This window comes from Homarus americanus, unplaced genomic scaffold (genome assembly GCF_018991925.1).
Source record: "Homarus americanus isolate GMGI-L3 unplaced genomic scaffold, GMGI_Hamer_2.0 scaffold11022, whole genome shotgun sequence".
Classification (NCBI taxonomy): domain Eukaryota; kingdom Metazoa; phylum Arthropoda; class Malacostraca; order Decapoda; family Nephropidae; genus Homarus; species Homarus americanus.
The window spans coordinates 15,825,681-15,842,507 of record NW_024737068.1 but is presented as its reverse complement, the minus strand read 5'-3'; the positions used below and the strand labels follow the sequence as shown (position 1 = coordinate 15,842,507).

Here is a 16,827-nt window from a genome sequence, read left to right as displayed (position 1 = left end):
TAAAATAAAATAAGATGTTGAGGAGAAATAAGATAAAACAGATAAATAAGGCATAAAAAAGATGAGAAGATTGAGAGAGAGACCGACCGACCGACCGACCTATTGCAACTGTCTTCGGTAGTAAGAGAGGAGAGAGAAATGGGAGAAAATACGACGTTACAAAAGAAAAGATAGATAAAGGAGAGACGAAGATAAGATAAGAGAATGAGAGAAGAGAGACTGACCTCCTGTCTCCAGCTGGGTCGTGGCCGTCAGACGAGTGTTGTGAGGTGTGACAGTTCCTCCTCCTCCTCCTGACGTCACTGGCTGTTGAGGAGGACGCGTTCCTGGTGTGGCGAACCCTCCTGAAGGGACAACACCAGCAGGATACCCGAGCCTCAAGAGATCAGTAGTGTACCCGGACTCTGGGCTGAGAGAACCTGGGTATTGTGGGTATGACGTCACTTGATGGTCAGGATAGGGGCGGCCTTCCTGGGGCACGGCAGCTGGGGAGTAGGTGGCAGGAACCTGACCCCCGGATACACCAGACACAGAGGAGTACCCCGGCCGAGTACCCCTCAAAGGCGGCGCCCCTAGAGACTCAACACCAACAACTAACGCCGGTAGGTTAGAGGGAGTCAGTGTGCCGGCGGTGATGCTGTTAACTCCGCCAGGTTTAGGATGTGGCCGCAGGACGTTGTAGATGTTGAGGGGCCCCGGCCTGCTGCGGGGGGCGAGGGTGGTGGTGGTGGCGGGTCTCGCAGAAGGTGGGCGACTCATGAAGGCTGGCAAGTTGGGTGACTGTCCTGAAACTGCTGAGGTCGGTAAAGGCAGCATTGGTACTGGTGTTAAGTGAGGCTGTGTGGCGGGTAGGTGTGGCGGCTGTGTCCAGGTGGGCAGGTGTGGCGGCTGTGTCCAGGTGGGCAGGTGTGGCGGCTGTGTCCAGGTGGGCAGGTGTGGCGGCTGTGTGGTGGGCTGTAGAGGAATTATCCCTAGGGGTGGAGGAGGGGAGGGTGGCTCGGGCTCTGAAGCTTCACCTGCAGGTGAGGAGGGCGTGGTGATGGAGGAGGGCGTGGTGTTGGAGGAGGGCGTGGTGATGGAGGAGGGTATGGTGTTGGAGGAGGGCGTGGTGTTGGAGGAGGGCGTGGTGATGGAGGAGGGTATGGTGTTGGAGGAAAAGTCTTGGGTGACAAACTCTGGCTTAACAATATGCTCAACACTGTCGTCATCGCTACAGTTTCCCTCAACAGCTGGTCCTGTGGGCCGGGGTGGTGCTGGTGACGTCACAGTAAAGTTGGTGGAGTCCTTCACAAGTGTTGTCAGGATTCCCTGCAGTTCCTCCACGTCCTGGAAAGAGTCGTCTTCCTGGCCTCCTGGAGGACCGTATTTATGCCTGAGTACATCAACGGCCTCAGTGAGGAGCCTGAGAGCCTCGTGTGTTAGTGAGCCAGACTCTATGACTGACGGCACCTGCTCCTTCATCCCCAGACTCTCCGTCACTTTGGTCATCTGATCCATGATGGACGACACGATGTTCCCGCCGCCCGAGCCAGAGGTCTTGGCGGGGTCGTTGTGGTCAACATACACTGCCTGTAGCGGAGGTCTGTTGTGCTCTCCAGACGTCACCAGGAAGGGATTGTATATGTCTGTGTTACTGTCTGGCCTCAGTGAGCTGAAGGTGGTGAGCGGTGGAGGAGTGGTGACGGCGTGGGGCTGTAGTGTTGGTCCCTCACCTGATGGACTTTGGTTCAATTGAGACGTTATTCTGGAGATGGTCGCCGCCAAGACTGAAGGAGAGAAGGTTGTCGCCTCAGGTGTAGTGGTGAGGCCGAGGGCGTCGTTGTGGCTAGTAATGTTCATCATCATCAAGACCAACTTCTGCAACAGCAACACCTGAGAGGATAAGTTACTGATGCTCTCCCTGATTGGGGTGGCGGTGTGGTGCGGCAGTGTTGGGGTGACCAGGTCGTCCAGAGGGGTCGTGCCTCCCCACAACACACCTTCAGTCGTTAACTCCGCCCCATTCTCGTCATCAGCCTGGGAGTGTGTCAGGGGTGAGGTCTGCCGCCGGTCAGTGGTGAGGTCAGCCGTCCTGGACACAGCACCAGGGCGGGTGGTCGACGCCCTGACGGTGACTGACCCACCCACCACTGTGTGTCGCTCCCGAGTAGTAAACACGGCCGTGGGGTCAACCTGTGTAGCTCCAAGACTTGTGTCGTGTCTCTGCGGGTACTTGGTGTGAGTCTCAGACCCAAACACATCGTGTGAATAAGATAATTGTGGGGCGTCAACCCGAGGCAGCTCTTGAGGCAAGTACGGGGACTTGTTCTCACTGTGTGGAGGAGTCAGTGCGGGGATTGTGTTTATGTTGCCACTCACCTGTTGACCGCTGGCTGGCAGGGCAGGTGTGTGAGACGCTGCCAGCTGAGATTCAGGGTCTCCTGCAGCTGCTGGAGGATAGTGGTGTGAAGGTGTGACCTGATGGTGGGCGCCACTGAGCCCTGAAGGAAACTTAACCTTCTGCTGGTGTTGTGACTGATGGATGAACGACACACTTGAGGGGCGGCCAATGACGGAGCCTTCACGAGCCACAGGTGTTGTTGCCGTCTCTGGGATGACGTAAGTAGCGGTAGAGAGGACAGGTGCCGGCGGGTAGTAGTGGCTGGTGGGGCGGAAGGCGTCCACCTGGGACTGTGAGGCGGCCATCACCTCAGCAGCGTCGTGCGACAAGAAGACGGCACCGGGAGTACGGGAGACAGCGGCGACACTGAAGTTACCCCAGGACGTCGGCCAGCGGCTGGGGAAGAGTGGTGACGGTCTCTGACTGGGGTAGTGAGTGGGTCCAGTCTGGTGGTGGTGAGGACCAGTCACTGAGGACCAGCGGGGAGGGTAGACGGTAGTCACGGAGTTATAAACATCGTTGGTGTCGTCCCTGTGTATATAATTCTCCTGGAGATCTAGTATAGTGGAAGGCTGTCTGTCGGGCACGACCAGTGTAGCCAGAACAGCATCAAAGGGCTTGTAGACGCTGGCAACTGTGCTAGACTGAGGCTGACTGTCTCCTATCAACTGGGACAACACCTGCTGAAGGACAGTTGGGTCAGGATATAGCGGCGCTGACGTCCTGTTGCGGGTGAGGATGACAGCCAACACGTCCTTCACCATCCCAGCCAACACCTCGGGCTTACTGGGACCAGGGGCGCTGACGAGGGCATTAGGGTTGTTCATGAGCGCCTCTGACAGGGTGTCTGCCCACTCCACCATCTCGCTCAAGTGAAGAGTATTGGTCTGGTTCACGCCCCCAGCTTGGTGAGGCGGAGGGTGGTGGTGTGGGTGTTGTCCACCACCGTGATGTTTGTGTTTATCTCCATGTTGATTGGTGTCTGGGTGAGAGTGTTGACCAATCATGTAGTTCATCAGTATCTCCTGTATGAGCCGGGACAGCTGAACTTGTTCCTCCTGTTCTCGTCTTTCATCTTCAGAATATGACGGTGAGTCTTGGTGGTGGTGATGAGGAGCAGAGAACACGTGTCTGTGGAAGGACTCTGTGTGTGGGCGGCTGGGCGTCGTGGTGGTGTTCCTCTCCCAGCTGGAGACTGACTGCAGGTAGTGTGAGGGCGGCCAGCTGGTCGAGTTTGGGAAGTATGACGGAGGAGTTGTCATGGGCGTGTTGTCTGACACTTGGCGGTCAGGAGCGTCCACAAAGTGTGTCAATGGTGGGAGGCTGACGTGTGTCGTGATGACCAGCTGTGGTGACTCAGACAACGCTGACACAGATGGTCCGGCTGACAGAATCTCAGTCGATGAGGATGTTGTGGCGGCAACCTGTGTGGCACTGGCGGGCGGTGTAGTGCCACTGAGAGATGAGACTAGAGTCATGGCGTGGCTCAGGTCACCATGGGTGGCCCTGATGACCTTCCTTAAGATGCTATACAGCGGGTTTTTTGGACTCATAAGAATCTCGTTGACGGCTGGACGTGAGGAAGACAACCTGTCGAGCGTGTTCAGCTGTGACAGTAAGTTGTCCACCAAGCTGACAGGAATGTTAATATTGATTCCATCTTCTGTTGTTGTTGTGGGTGGTGTAGGGGTGACTGTTGTTGTTGTATGTTTGACTATATCGACCAACCACTCAGGTAACATACCATAGGAAGCACTGGTGGATGGGGGTGTGGTGGTGGTGGCTGCCAGATACTCGTGGATCTGTTGTTTGATCCACCCCGCCGTCATGTTGCTGGTGGTCACACTCGGCTCTTGTCTGTGATCCTGCCCGGAGTCTGCCGTCTTGTTGATGGCCCCGTCAGGTGCCACCTCAGTAGTGCCGTCTGGTGGTGGCCTCCAGGGTGTCCAGTGAGGCCCGCTGACTGAAGGGCGAGGAGCCGCCCCCAGTACCTGATTGCTGAAGGAGGAGGTGAGGGTGGTGGAGGTGTGAGGTTGGAGCTGAGACTCACTGTTGACGGTCGGGTGTTGGTGCAGGTCGAGGGTGGGAGGAGTAGCACCATATGTGTCGCCTGAGCCCACTGATGTGTTGATACGTAATGAATAACTTGTGTGATCCTCGACGACTCCTGTGAGCACATGTGGCCTCTTGTGTGTGGGCTGGCCGGAACCACCAAGGACCCCCGGTACTGTGTTGAAGTGTGTGGGCGTGGCCATGTTGTTGACGGTGGGCGTAACCATGTTGTTGACGGTGGTGGTGAAGGACGGGAGGGCGAGAGGTCTGTACACACCTGAAGGTCGCTGGTGGAGGTGTCCTGCGCCAGGCCTCACCGTCACCACGTGGCCGGGGTCAGAGTTCCACGTCTCCAGGAGCGTCAGCACCTGTGGGGAGGCCAAGTCTCCATGGAGGTAGGTGGCGGAGGGACGACCGTCTAGGAAAGTTGGTTGTGGACGCCCGAGGGTGAGGCTGGTGGGTGATGGCGGCGGGTGTGTGGCTGGTGGGGCGACCTGTATCCCGCCTATGGTCGAGTAGGTCACTGACACACTTGGTCTGATGTTGATCTGTGCCGCTTGAGGCGCCTGGGAGATATGTCTGTCAGGCAGCCAAGTGACGGTCTGTGTAACAGTGGTGACGGTGATGGGAGGGGCCTCGGTAGTGGTGATGCGAGGTCGTGCCATGACCTGGAGGGGTCGTGGAGGGAAGATGACACCGTGGAGGGGTCGGGGAGGGAAGGTGACACCGTGGAGGGGTCGTGGAGGGAAGGTGACACCGTGGAGAGGTCGTGAAGGGAAGGCGACACCGTGGAGGGGTCGTGGAGGGAAGGTGACGCCCTTGAGAGGTCTGGCAGCTAACTGAGAGATGCCTGGCCTGGTTGGCGCCCTGACCCTCGAGGTGGTTACCGTCGGCGTTGACTTCTTCATAATGTTGATTAAATAGTTTAAGATCTGGACGTCAGAAGTGTTACGCGGAAGAGCATTGTGGGCGGTGCTGATGAGGAGAGACTGTAGCTGATGCAGGTTGGAGGCCGCGGCGCCTGACGACGTGTTGTCTTCTGTTTGTCCTGGAGTGGTTCCCTCGGCCGAGGGAGATGTGTGTGTTGTGACGGCAGCTGAGGGCGCCCCTGATCCCTGTGTGGGAGGGCGAGGGTAGGTAGAGGTCCACGGTAAGGTTACACTCGTTGGACTACCACTTGGGTTGGTCACTCTGGTGTGAATCTGAAGGCTCTCGTCCTCCTCCTCCGGTCTAGACCAGTTCTGGGTTTGGTCTGGCGTTGTTAAGTTAATTTCTTGCATGGTGTAATGTGGTCTTGGCCGCCACCAGGGGACGCTCGGGAACAGTCCTGAGTGCATGATGACTGTGTGTGGTGGGGTTGTCGTGTATGTCTTTATGTTGTCAACCTCTCGGAGCGTCGTGGGGGAGCGGGGGGTGGTGAAGGGTGAGGGAGGGCGGGGGGAGCGTGTCAGCTGAGTCAGAGAGTCTTGAGGCTTGACTACAGAACCTTGTGAGACAATGGACGACGGTGAGGATGGTGTTGACGTGTTCTTTGTGAGTAATTCCCACCACGTCTCTGAGAACACGTCAGTGGTGGTGGTGTGAGGCGAGGACGACACCGGCGCCTTCAGGAGGTCATCATACCAGGCGTCTGCTGTCCAGGTGCTGGTTTCCGGAGCGGTGTGTGCTGGAGGTCTGCGTGACAGGTCAGTAAACCAGTAGTTGGTCAGTTTATTGAAAACTTGCTCCTGTGAAGTAGTCGTCTCGCCGTTAGGAAGGTCTTCACTAACGTTTAGACTCAAAGTTGATAAGTTGTGAGCTTGAGGGAGGTAACTATGAGGCGCTGGCATGACCGAGTCCTCATAAGAAGCAGTGACGTCAGTGTTGCTGTTTTTTGTTGGTAAATAAGGAGAGTTGACGTCCGTCGGCACCGCCTCTGAGATTTTGACGTTGTTGTTGACCTGAAGACCCGGGGCTCCTGTAGTGTAGCTGGAGGTGAATGACGTCTGTGGTGGTGTAGTGGTGTAGGCGCCGCCCTCAGGTGGCGACGTGTATGAAGGTGCTGCGCTCACCCTCAGCTCGTCCTTGATGACTGGTGGTCTTGAGGCTAGTGTGTGATGGTGACTTGGTGGTGAGGAAGGTGTGGTGTAGGAGGTGAATGTTGCTGTAGAGGCTGGGGTCGCGTGAGGCCATGATGGTCGTGTGTCGGTAGAGGTCAACCTCGCTGTCGTTGAGGGTGAACTGGTTGTTCTCGGAGGCTGCGGTCGTCTGGTGTGGACGGTGTTTGGCTTTACAAATGGTCGCCGAGTTGTAGCCACAAAATAGAGAGGATCCCAGACCGTGGTGAAGGTCGGGCCCTGTGTGGTGACCCCCGCTACAGGTCTCCAGCCGGGGACGGCCGGGGAGGAAGGCCGGGTGTGTCTCCTCGTTGTGGTCTGGTTGTAGAGTGAGTGAGGAGTTGTGATGCCGTCAGCAGTGGATGTCAACGGTTGTATCCGGAGTGTTGTAGATGATCTGTTGATGACAGTTGGATCAAGTGTTGTAGGCGAGTTGTGTGTTGACGAGAACGGTTGTTGGTCATCGTGAGTTAAGGCGACACCGTTGGTCACCGTTGGAGGTGGACTATCACTTGTAGGAGCAGCAGGTGACCCGACCCCAGGGGAAGCTGTTATAGAGGACGGCCGGACATATGACCCTAGGATTGACGATGACGATGAACCTCCGCCTGTGGGGTCCTCCTGAACCTGCCATACACCGTGTGTGTTGTCGGGTGCTGGGCTCCTGCTGCCAGGATATAGAGGAGTCTGGTTGGAGTTGTTCAGATGGTCGCTGTGTGTGGCGGGAGGGTTGGTGGTGGTGGCAGGTGTCGACAGTGGTCGTGGGAGAGGCCTGCGTGTGGTCGTCCTGATATAGAGGGCGTTACTGGGATCTTCCCAGGGCGAGAGGGTCGTAGTGTCAGCTGCTGCAGTGGGTCTCCTGGTCTCGCTGTGCTGAATTACCGTCCTGTCGGCAGCGTCAGCGACTGGAGTGTCACTAACTATAGTTGCTTGGCCACCAGCGGGTGTTGAGGCCGTGTGTGGGTAGGTCGTTGGTCGTCTGGTGTTTAGGTGTTGAGTCATCTGTGTGGTCGTGCTTGGTCTGGTCGGGGGACGCGTGAAGGGTCGTCTAGTCGTTGATATAACATAAAGACCGTCGTCAGGAACAAACCAGTCTGCAGAAGTCGTGAACAAATTCTCTCTCGTTATTATTGCTTCTTCTGTTGTCGTGGTGGTTGGTGGACGAGTGAAGGATCGTCTGGTCGTCGATATAATATAAAGACCTTCATCAGGAACATACCAGTTTATACTATCAGTTGACTCTATGTTTGTTGTTGTCTTAGGATGGAGTGTCGTAGTGGTGATGACTGGTGACGGTGAGGCGGTCAGGTGGGGGCCTCTGGTGGAGGATTTATACAACACAGTGGACAGTAAGTTGTTGACTATGTTGATGTCATTGTGGAGGATAGACACCAGAGTGTTGGTAGGCGGCAGCGTGGTGGTGGTAGTGGTGGTAGTAGTGGTGGTAGCAGTGGTGGTAGCTGGCTTCTGTGTAGTTAAGGTTGTCACCACGTCATCAATAACTACAGGGCTGCCCACCGACTCCGCAACCTTCAGCAGAGAGTCAAATATACCAAGATCGTCGCCAGACAGCTCCAGGAAGGCCCCGTGAGGACGGTTTACTGGTTGTCTGGTGCCTTGGGAGACGGGAGTCATCGGGGTGGTGGGTTCGACGTCGTGGATGGTGGCCCAGGTGATGATGCCGTAGCGGGAATACCCAGGCTCCTCTGTGTTAGGCAGCAGCGGCCCCGGGGTCCTGCCCTTGAACACTTTGGAGACAGACTCAACCATCCTCGTTGACTTACCGGAGGAGACCTGTGGCTCTGTCTTCCCAGCAGGAATGACAGGTTCTGACTCTGTCTTCCCAGGAGGAGTGACAGGTTCTGACTCTGTTTTCCCAGGAGGAGTGACAGGTTCTGGCCCTGTCTTCCCAGGAGGAGTGACAGGTTCTGACGCCACAGTGCCAGGCGTTGATGTTGTTGTGTTTACATTATACGTCACTTCCCGCCTCGCTGATGTCACGACGTCTGAGAGTGTCGCTGACGTCCCCGTGTTAAAGCTGACATTGTGTGACTTCAAGGAGGGTGAGGCTGCGGCTTCCAGCACTGTTACATCATTCTGGGTGTCAATACCGTCACCACCAGCTGTCACGAACTCGATCAGGCCATTCGTGACCACATAATGGTCCTGAGTGCGGCCACTGAGACTCTCAGTGCAGTTTATATCTGGATGACTCAATGGCTGCTGCTGGGCTAGTGACGCGGCTATAACACTTGTTTTACTTCCCGATCTATATTTATCATCTTTATTTACTTGTCTCTCGTTTTGTAATAAGTCACTAATATCAGCGTCATCTATATCCAGAAGTCTGGATTTTAATCTCGTCGACGTAGCATCTTCCTTGGCACTCTCTCTGACATCATCTTTGGCACCGTTATCTGTGTCTCCCATAAACAGTTGTGATATAATGTTAAATATAGAGGAACTACCATCAGCGTCTGTGGTGTTTTTCTTTAGTATTCCCTCGACGGGTGATAGAATATGTCCGTTTTCTCTCACCTGACCGTCGGTGTTAGGGGTAACGGAACCTGTGGAAGCAAAAACAACACATTTCAGATTTAACTTGCCAAATTATAGTCTCAAACTTCATCATCTTAATATTAATACATCAATATATTTTTTATAATGAATAATACTTCATATCGTATTTTTTTGCTTATACATTATTTTTATAAATATCACACCACCCAGGATCACCTCTCTATTCCTCTCACCGTTCTTATAATATTTATCATATTATCTTCCCGAAGGCAGTGATTTATTTGTTATTTGTAATAAAAATGTTTTTATTTCCCGCCGTTAGTGTGTGTGTGGGGGGGGGAGGTTAAAATTTTTAGCCTGTGTGAGGTTATAAGCAAGTTGTAACCGCTGTAAACACCAGAGCTGGGAGGAAGGCTGGTGTGGGCGGACGTGTGTGTTTATACTTCTTGTGTAAACTTTCTGCTCTGTTTACAAGTCAGTATTATTTTGATGAAAACCTTGTACTGTATAATATATTTCCTAACTGTATATCGCTTGCATTGTATACCTAGAACTGTTAATGTGTATTTTATATCTGTACTGTTTGTGTACATGCTGATACGCTGTAAACTTCTGTGATGATTTTACTGAATAAGTTCCCATCTGAACATGTCTATATATCTTTTAAACTAGTATAATGGACTATTGGTAAACTTACTATCCCTGTAATCTTCGTTTACCCCAATACACACACTGCCATGCCGGTATAGCTGTACAGTCCAATTCGATGTGTGATAAATGTTCATTTTCTTGGTCCAGGGACACGGAGACCATCACCTCTTACACCCACTCAACGGAGACAAGAGCCAGGAGATGTGACGACCCAAGGATGGATTCTCACAAGATTGTACGTTAAAAATTTTCTTTTAACTTAAGATGTGAGAAGGTAGACACACTTTACCAAACTTAACGCTAACCATCTAATTTAACCTCCCCCAATAGTGTTAGGCTAGTTTGGGTGTTTAATTGTTTAATCTTAAGGTATTCCGAAGATGATTTTTTTTTAGTGTGTGTGTCCTGTAAATCGCAGTAAAATATAGTGTGATGGGTAATAGACCGTTGGACATGTATGATGAAGCTTGGTCGCCTCCGTTACTAAGCTGGTCACGTAATGCTGGACGGGTCAGCTGTAAACAATAATCAGCTGATGTCTTGGCCGGGTGGCGCTAACTGGTGGGTGACTCAACAAACTGTACACCGTCACGCGGCGTACCTAACGTAGCCATTTCATATACCGACTTTACGCTTGTGTAGCTTTGTGTTTTTTTAAGAATCTGTGTAAATTTATGGAAGCATTAATCATCAAGGCAGTAATTATGAAGTAAAATATACGAGAATAGATGACATGACAGTTTAGTATTGACAGTATTGACACAGTTAACATAATGACTGTTGACAGGGTGTTAACGTGATGACTGGGGGTAAATATATTGCTTCAACCTATATCACCACTTAACTTATCACCAGACAATAACCTCTCAACAAAGATTCTCAAAGGTTAAGACCCAATATTTTCATTATAAACGATAAAATTAACAACCACGTATCTTGGTCATTTAAACTACGACACATAGGTGGATACTCAAAGGGCCATTCACTGATAATATTCCTATGATTAACGATGTGAGGACGCAACCATCTTTGTCTCTTAAACTACGACAAAAAGATGGTTTCTCAGACGTAAGTAAGGTCAATTTTCCCCTTCAGGTGGTAACGTGAGAGTCCGTCTAATTTGCGCGCGTAATATTGCTCGACCTTTCCGACTTAAAACGCTTGGTAGCTCTCTCGCGTTGGATATTATCACCCAGCCTCGCATGACATAACCATTACACGCATTTAGAGGTTAATATAGTCGAGTTAATATGTAGGTTAAAGTCTAGGTTAGTGTGTGTCTGTAGTGTTAATGTAACTGTATAGGAGTAAGGAGTACAGTAGGTTGACTCGGCGGGGCAGGTGTAGGTGAGTCGGTCATTGTAGGCGACTGACTCATTGAAACTTTTGACCCGTAATTGATGGTCATATTAGTGGTATTATGGAGTCATTTTGTGATTAAGGAAGATATACATACAAGTATTAATGAATATGTATGATAAATATGGATACCTCTGTCGTTTCATATTTCTGGGTGACCAAGGGTCGTGTGGTGAGTCAGTTCTCGCCAGAAGTAATGTAAACATTATGTGACCCATGACGTCACTCACACAAACCCTGGGACATTGTTTACCTTCGTGACGTCTCTTCCTTGATGTCGGTGAGGCTGTGTTCGTTGTTATGCTGTTATATACTGGTGCAGCAGCTGCATATAACGGATTAACACCCGTGGGATGGTGTTTAATTGCGTCACGTCATAAATATTGCCGCCGGTACAGCTGAGTTAGTGTTACAACGACTGAACACTTCCCAGCGACTGTTCCTGCCACCCAACACTCCCCCAGCGACCAAGATAAGCGAGACGTGGACTAGATTAGGTTAGGTGTTAGCACGTATACATCAGTCTAGCTTACCACATCCATTAGGGCGGCCAAACTGACCTGAGACTGTATCATAACTAATGACGTTCTCACTTGACCAGTTCTCATGTAACAAGTCTCTCTCTCTCTCTCTCTCTCTCTCTCTCTCTCTCTCTCTCTCTCTCTCTCTCTCTCTCTCTCTCTCTTTTCATATATAACTGTCTAAAACTTTGTCTGTCTGTCTGTCTGTCTCTTGTCTGTCTTAAAGGGCCAACCAAGCATTTCCCTCCACATCCAATCATCCTCTCTGGTAACAACAACCAATCATCTTCGTTCCAATCACAACAACAACCAATCATCGTTTCAATCACAACAACAACCAATCATCTTCGTTCCAATCACAACAACAACCAATCATCGTTTCAATCACAACAACAACCAATCATCTTCGTTCCAATCACAACAACAACCAATCATCGTTTCAATCACAACAACAACCAATCATCTTCGTTCCAATCACAACTAATCGCCACCCTACACTGTATGGTGAGAGAGAACTCACTATAATGGTGGTAGTGAGTTGTGTCTCACTATACTGAGTCATTACACCATCCTGTCAATTATCATGGTGGTTCCTTCAGCGCCTCCTACAGACAGCTCTCAATGTTTCCTCCCCCCACCCACGTCTCTCCCCCACACTGTCTGAAGCATCACTGAGATTTAAATTTTGTTTCCCTCTGTTGATGCCGTCCTGGTTACCATAGTGACCGCGTCATGGTTGCCATAGTAACGCTAGCCGCTAGTCGTCGTTGGTTATTACATATTATCGTTTCAAGATAATTTTTGTATAGATGGTAAATATTATGTTGTTGTTTGTGGTAATGAAGGTCATTAAGATGTTCATAATCCCATAGTGGTAAGGTAATTAACGTAACTACATATACGGGTACAGTCTCAATTATAAATACGGTAAATTTCTCCAAAACTGATGATGATAATGATCAGGTGAGAGATAGAGAAAGAAAGAAGAAAGAGAGAGAAAGAAACAAAGAAAGGAAGAAAGCGAGAGAGATATAAAACAAGAAACAAACGGAAAAACGCACCAAACACACACACACATAAACAAACTTGATCCAATCAGGTGATCGTGTCAACATCGCCGCTTCCGCAAGGTGGGGGGAGGTCTAACTGATGAGAAAAATTCCTCGGAAACTCTAAACAAACCTGTAACTAGTTCACTCACCTGGTCAACATAACACACCTGTGAGAACTCCCCGAGAAACAACGGCAGCGAGACACTGACGAATTTTGTGGTTTGTGACGAACATTTTGAACGATGTCGTGAATCACCTGTTTTTTCCCGCCACCACTGCAGGTATTCCATGCGTCCGATTGTGTTCTTTTGTCTGTGGCTTAGACGACTTTTTGTATGTCTGGTTCTGGCTGTTGTGTGTTCGTTTGTCTGTGATTCTGTCTGGCTGTTGTGTGTTCGTTTATCTGTGGCTCTGGCTACTGTGAGTCTCTGTCCCTGGCTACCGTGTCTATGTCCGTATTTCTGGCTACGTACAGTCGCCTGCACTTCTACCTGGTACACCGTTTGGCAAGTTTTGTGAGATGTTGAGATGTGGCATCACTGTACAGGAATACTTATCTGGCTACTATTGTGAGGTTCTTTAGGGCCATTCTGGGAGTATTAATACGATGTAAACAAACACAGGGGTGCCACATCTCTCAAAACCTGCCAGCCAGTGAACCAGGTATAACTGGCTGCAGGTGACTGTACGTGTCTGCAATATACACAGGTGCTAGCGTGTTCGTGGTCCGTGTTCTTTGGCCCATGTCCGTGGTCCCGTTCGTCCTAACCTGGTACAGTATTTGTTCACATCACTTCCAAAACCAAAGCACAAACTTCCGTCCCTCTTCCCCCCACGTCCCCTCCTCCTTCCCCTCCTTCCACGCGCCTCCTCCCCACATCCCCTCCTCTTCCTCCCCCCACACCCCCTCCTCCTCCCACACCCTCCTCCTCCTCCTCCACCCCTCCTCCACCCATCCCATCTCCTTCCTCCACGCCCCCCTCCATTTTCCCCCACTCCCTCCCCCACTTTAACTAACCCCCCACTATCACAGATGATGGGAGAACGGTTCTACACGTCCCAGGAGGTAATTACACACACAGACACACAAGCCCTCCAGAACTAGGGTGTAGCCCAGTTTATTGTGAAGAAAGAGAAACTTGATATATAAGTACTATAGCTTGAGGTGGGAAAGTTCTCGAGTGTGTAAAGTTTAAAGTTCTCAATGAAGGTAAAGTTTTCGACGGTGTAAAATTCACCAAGATGTAAAGTTCTAAAGTTATCAAGTATGTTAAGTTTTCGACGGTGTAAAGTTCTAAAGTTCTCAGGGTAAGTTCTAGTAAATGTACCGGAGTAATAACAGTGGTCTTGATTCCTCGTAATTGTCAACACTTAAGATGTGACTTTGTACACCATAGGAAGTTAGTCATAATAAAACGTACCGTAACTATATCTTAAATAACCAGTAAAGTTCTTATGACTCTTAGCTGATGTATTTATTTTATTTATTGACTGAAACGAATGCGGTGTTGATGTTGTAGTTTAATCAAGAAATAAAAATGGATTAGAAATTATCAGACGGTTTTTCCCACGTCCACCAAATGTTTTTCCCGCTAACGTAATTGAGGAAGTGTCAATTGTTCATCATCTACAGCCAAGAACTGAGAGAAACGGGTAGAAAAAAACAATTACTCTGATATGTTTGAGGCCCAAGAGGTATATAATGTCTTGTGGAACCGACAGTGTGGTTACAGTGATCCAGAAATGAAGGTCTTGTGACTTGAGGTAAAATAGGTTAGTTTACGTTAGCTGAGGTTCTGTTTTCTGTGCCACCATTCGAAAGTTGATTGATTCAGTGATTGATTGTTATTTATTCAGTAAAATTTAAATCGTCATATAAGTTTGCAATAAAGGTTTGGTAAGTGTTGTTATTGTTAATATCATCATTAAAAAACATAAATCACAAAGCCATTGGAAAAAATTACTTGCGGTTACTAAAGCAATTGAAGAAAAGCAAAATACTGTTTCAGACTACGAGGGGCGGGGGAGAATGATGGTGTTTGCTGTTGTTTCAAACGACGTCTCCTTGGTGTGTCTGCTGCCGGACACACACACACACACACACACGAGTGTCTTGACAGGTGAGGAAGGGTGTTGCCGCCTCATGCGACAAATTATTGTTAGTTTACTCTTCTTGTTCCTCGAGTTGGTGCGGCCATCTATGTCAGGTGTCAACACTGCTGGTGTGCACGTAGTACTTCAGAAGAGATGATATTTATTATTTGCATTGTGGTCAATAAGCTCTCTCTCTCTCTCTCTCTCTCTCTCTCTCTCTCTCTCTCTCTCTCTCTCTCTCTCTCTCTCTCTCTCTGCCATGACCGAGGCCCAGGTGATGACTCTCCCAAACTCATCAACATGACAAGCAGCGTCTCAGTAAGTGGAGGAAGTCAAATGTTTGATCCTTACATAAGAAAATAAGGAGTCTGCAATAGGCCGGTTGGCCTGTGCATGGCAGCTCCTGTCGAGAGTTTCTACCACTCACTATCATCCATGAATCTATCTAGCCTCCTTTTAAAACTTTCCAGCGTCCCAGCACTTACTACAAAGTTGCTAAGCTTGTTTCACTCGTCCACCACCCTATTTGTGAACCAGTTCCTTCCTATCTCCCTCCTAAACCTAAACTTATCCAACTTGAATCCGTTGCTGCGAGTCCTATCTTGCTCGGATATTATAAGAACTTTATATCTCCTTTATTGATTCCTTTCACCCACTTAAATACGTCTATCATATCTCCCCGCACTCTCCGTCTTTCTAGGGAATGCAAGTTTTGTTTCTTTAATCTGTCTTGATATGGAAGGTTTCTAAGTCCCGGAATCATTTTCGTCATTCTTCGCTGCACCGACTCCAGTGAATTGATAACCATTCTATAATAGGGGCACCAGAATTGAACCGCATAATCGAGGTGCGGCCTGACTAGCGCAAGATATAGTTGCAATAAGACCTCTGCACTCTTGTTACTTACACTTCTAGATATAAAACCCAATACTCTGTCTGCCTTATTTCGAACATTAACGCACTGTTTTCTAGGCCGTAGGTCCGGGCTCACAAGACTCTTTCACAAGTCGACTTTTCTAGGTTGATGTTGTTAAGGCTGTATACATTGACATTACTTCTCTGTCAGTCTTGTCTGTATTTGAGTCACTGTAAAGTAACTAACCTAACTATAACACATTTAAGTGAACTGATCTAAGCTTACCTGCTTAAATTTAATTAATCAATCGTTGCCCAAGTTAAATTACAACCGTTATGTTTAATTTGTTGTGTTGTGAGAAATGACGTAGCGTCTGGCTGCCTTACAGATTGTGTTACTACGGTTCAACCATTAAGGTATTGCTTAAACTTAGTGTTGTAGGTCAGTAAATTCATTACTTATCAAGGATTAGTTAAGATAAATCTCTGTGGTCATTGTGTGGGCGTTCAGGGCCGTAGGTGAGACTTTGGGTGCGAGTGAGTGAGAGCCAAGACTACACTGCCGCCTTACTCCAGCGGTACTTAAGTCGTGGGTGAGTGTGACGCCTCTTCCTGCCAACACACACTCAGGTGGTATTAGTATCTAACATCTGAAGCAGTAAACAATATTATACTTACCCGCATGTTGGTCATCTAGAGCGTGGGTGGTGTTGTCTAGGGCGTGAGAGAGGACCACAAGTGCCCAAAGAAGCACCGCCCTTGTCACCCCGAGAGAATCCATGACCTCTAATTGGTCAAAGTCACGTTCATCTCGACCAATCAGGGAATTTCATCATGTCTGTCGGGAACCTTTACTCACCAACTTCTCTGTCACTTCCTTTACCCTCTTTATCAATATTTCTTTAACAAGTTGAGTATTTTATTAAGAATTGACTTCTGTGCCGCTCGTTTCAGCCTCACGTTCAAGGCTTGACTGTACAATTTCAACGGAGATACAGAGAGTGATCTTACATACAAAATCGTCACACAAGATGCAACAATCACATGATGTTTCTAAGAGTATCGTCTTTATTTCCGTATATGAAAGATACTCTAAGTCATCAAGAGAAGCCAAGAGACACAGCAACTACAGGAAGTGGTGGGTGGGGTGGTGGAGGAGCTGGCCGGTCTACACGTCACGGTAGCTGAGGGGCGACTGACTGACTGACTGCAAACTCACTTCCATGTCTCGTCATACTTACCAGTGT

At 49.4% G+C, this 16,827-nt stretch overlaps 2 protein-coding genes across 3 annotated transcripts in view; one reads left to right on the top strand and one right to left on the bottom strand.

Moving 5' to 3' along the window:
- LOC121872854 overlaps positions 1 to 16,827 on the bottom strand; it is a 33,065-nt gene that overhangs the window by 7,913 nt on the left and 8,325 nt on the right. The window contains exons 3-4 of the mRNA XM_042375903.1: positions 8,017 to 9,095; positions 225 to 6,372 (exon numbers count right to left, since the gene is read on the bottom strand). Of these exons, the coding sequence (XP_042231837.1) occupies positions 225 to 6,372; positions 8,017 to 9,095 (7,227 nt within the window). The remainder of the gene's footprint in view (positions 1 to 224; positions 6,373 to 8,016; positions 9,096 to 16,827) is intronic.
- The window catches only part of LOC121873015, a 34,259-nt gene continuing 26,864 nt past the window's right edge, over positions 9,433 to 16,827 (top strand). For both annotated transcript variants that reach the window (XM_042376272.1, XM_042376271.1), the window contains exons 1-2: positions 9,433 to 9,522; positions 9,847 to 9,934. The gene's annotated coding sequence lies outside the window, so the exon portion shown is untranslated. The remainder of the gene's footprint in view (positions 9,523 to 9,846; positions 9,935 to 16,827) is intronic.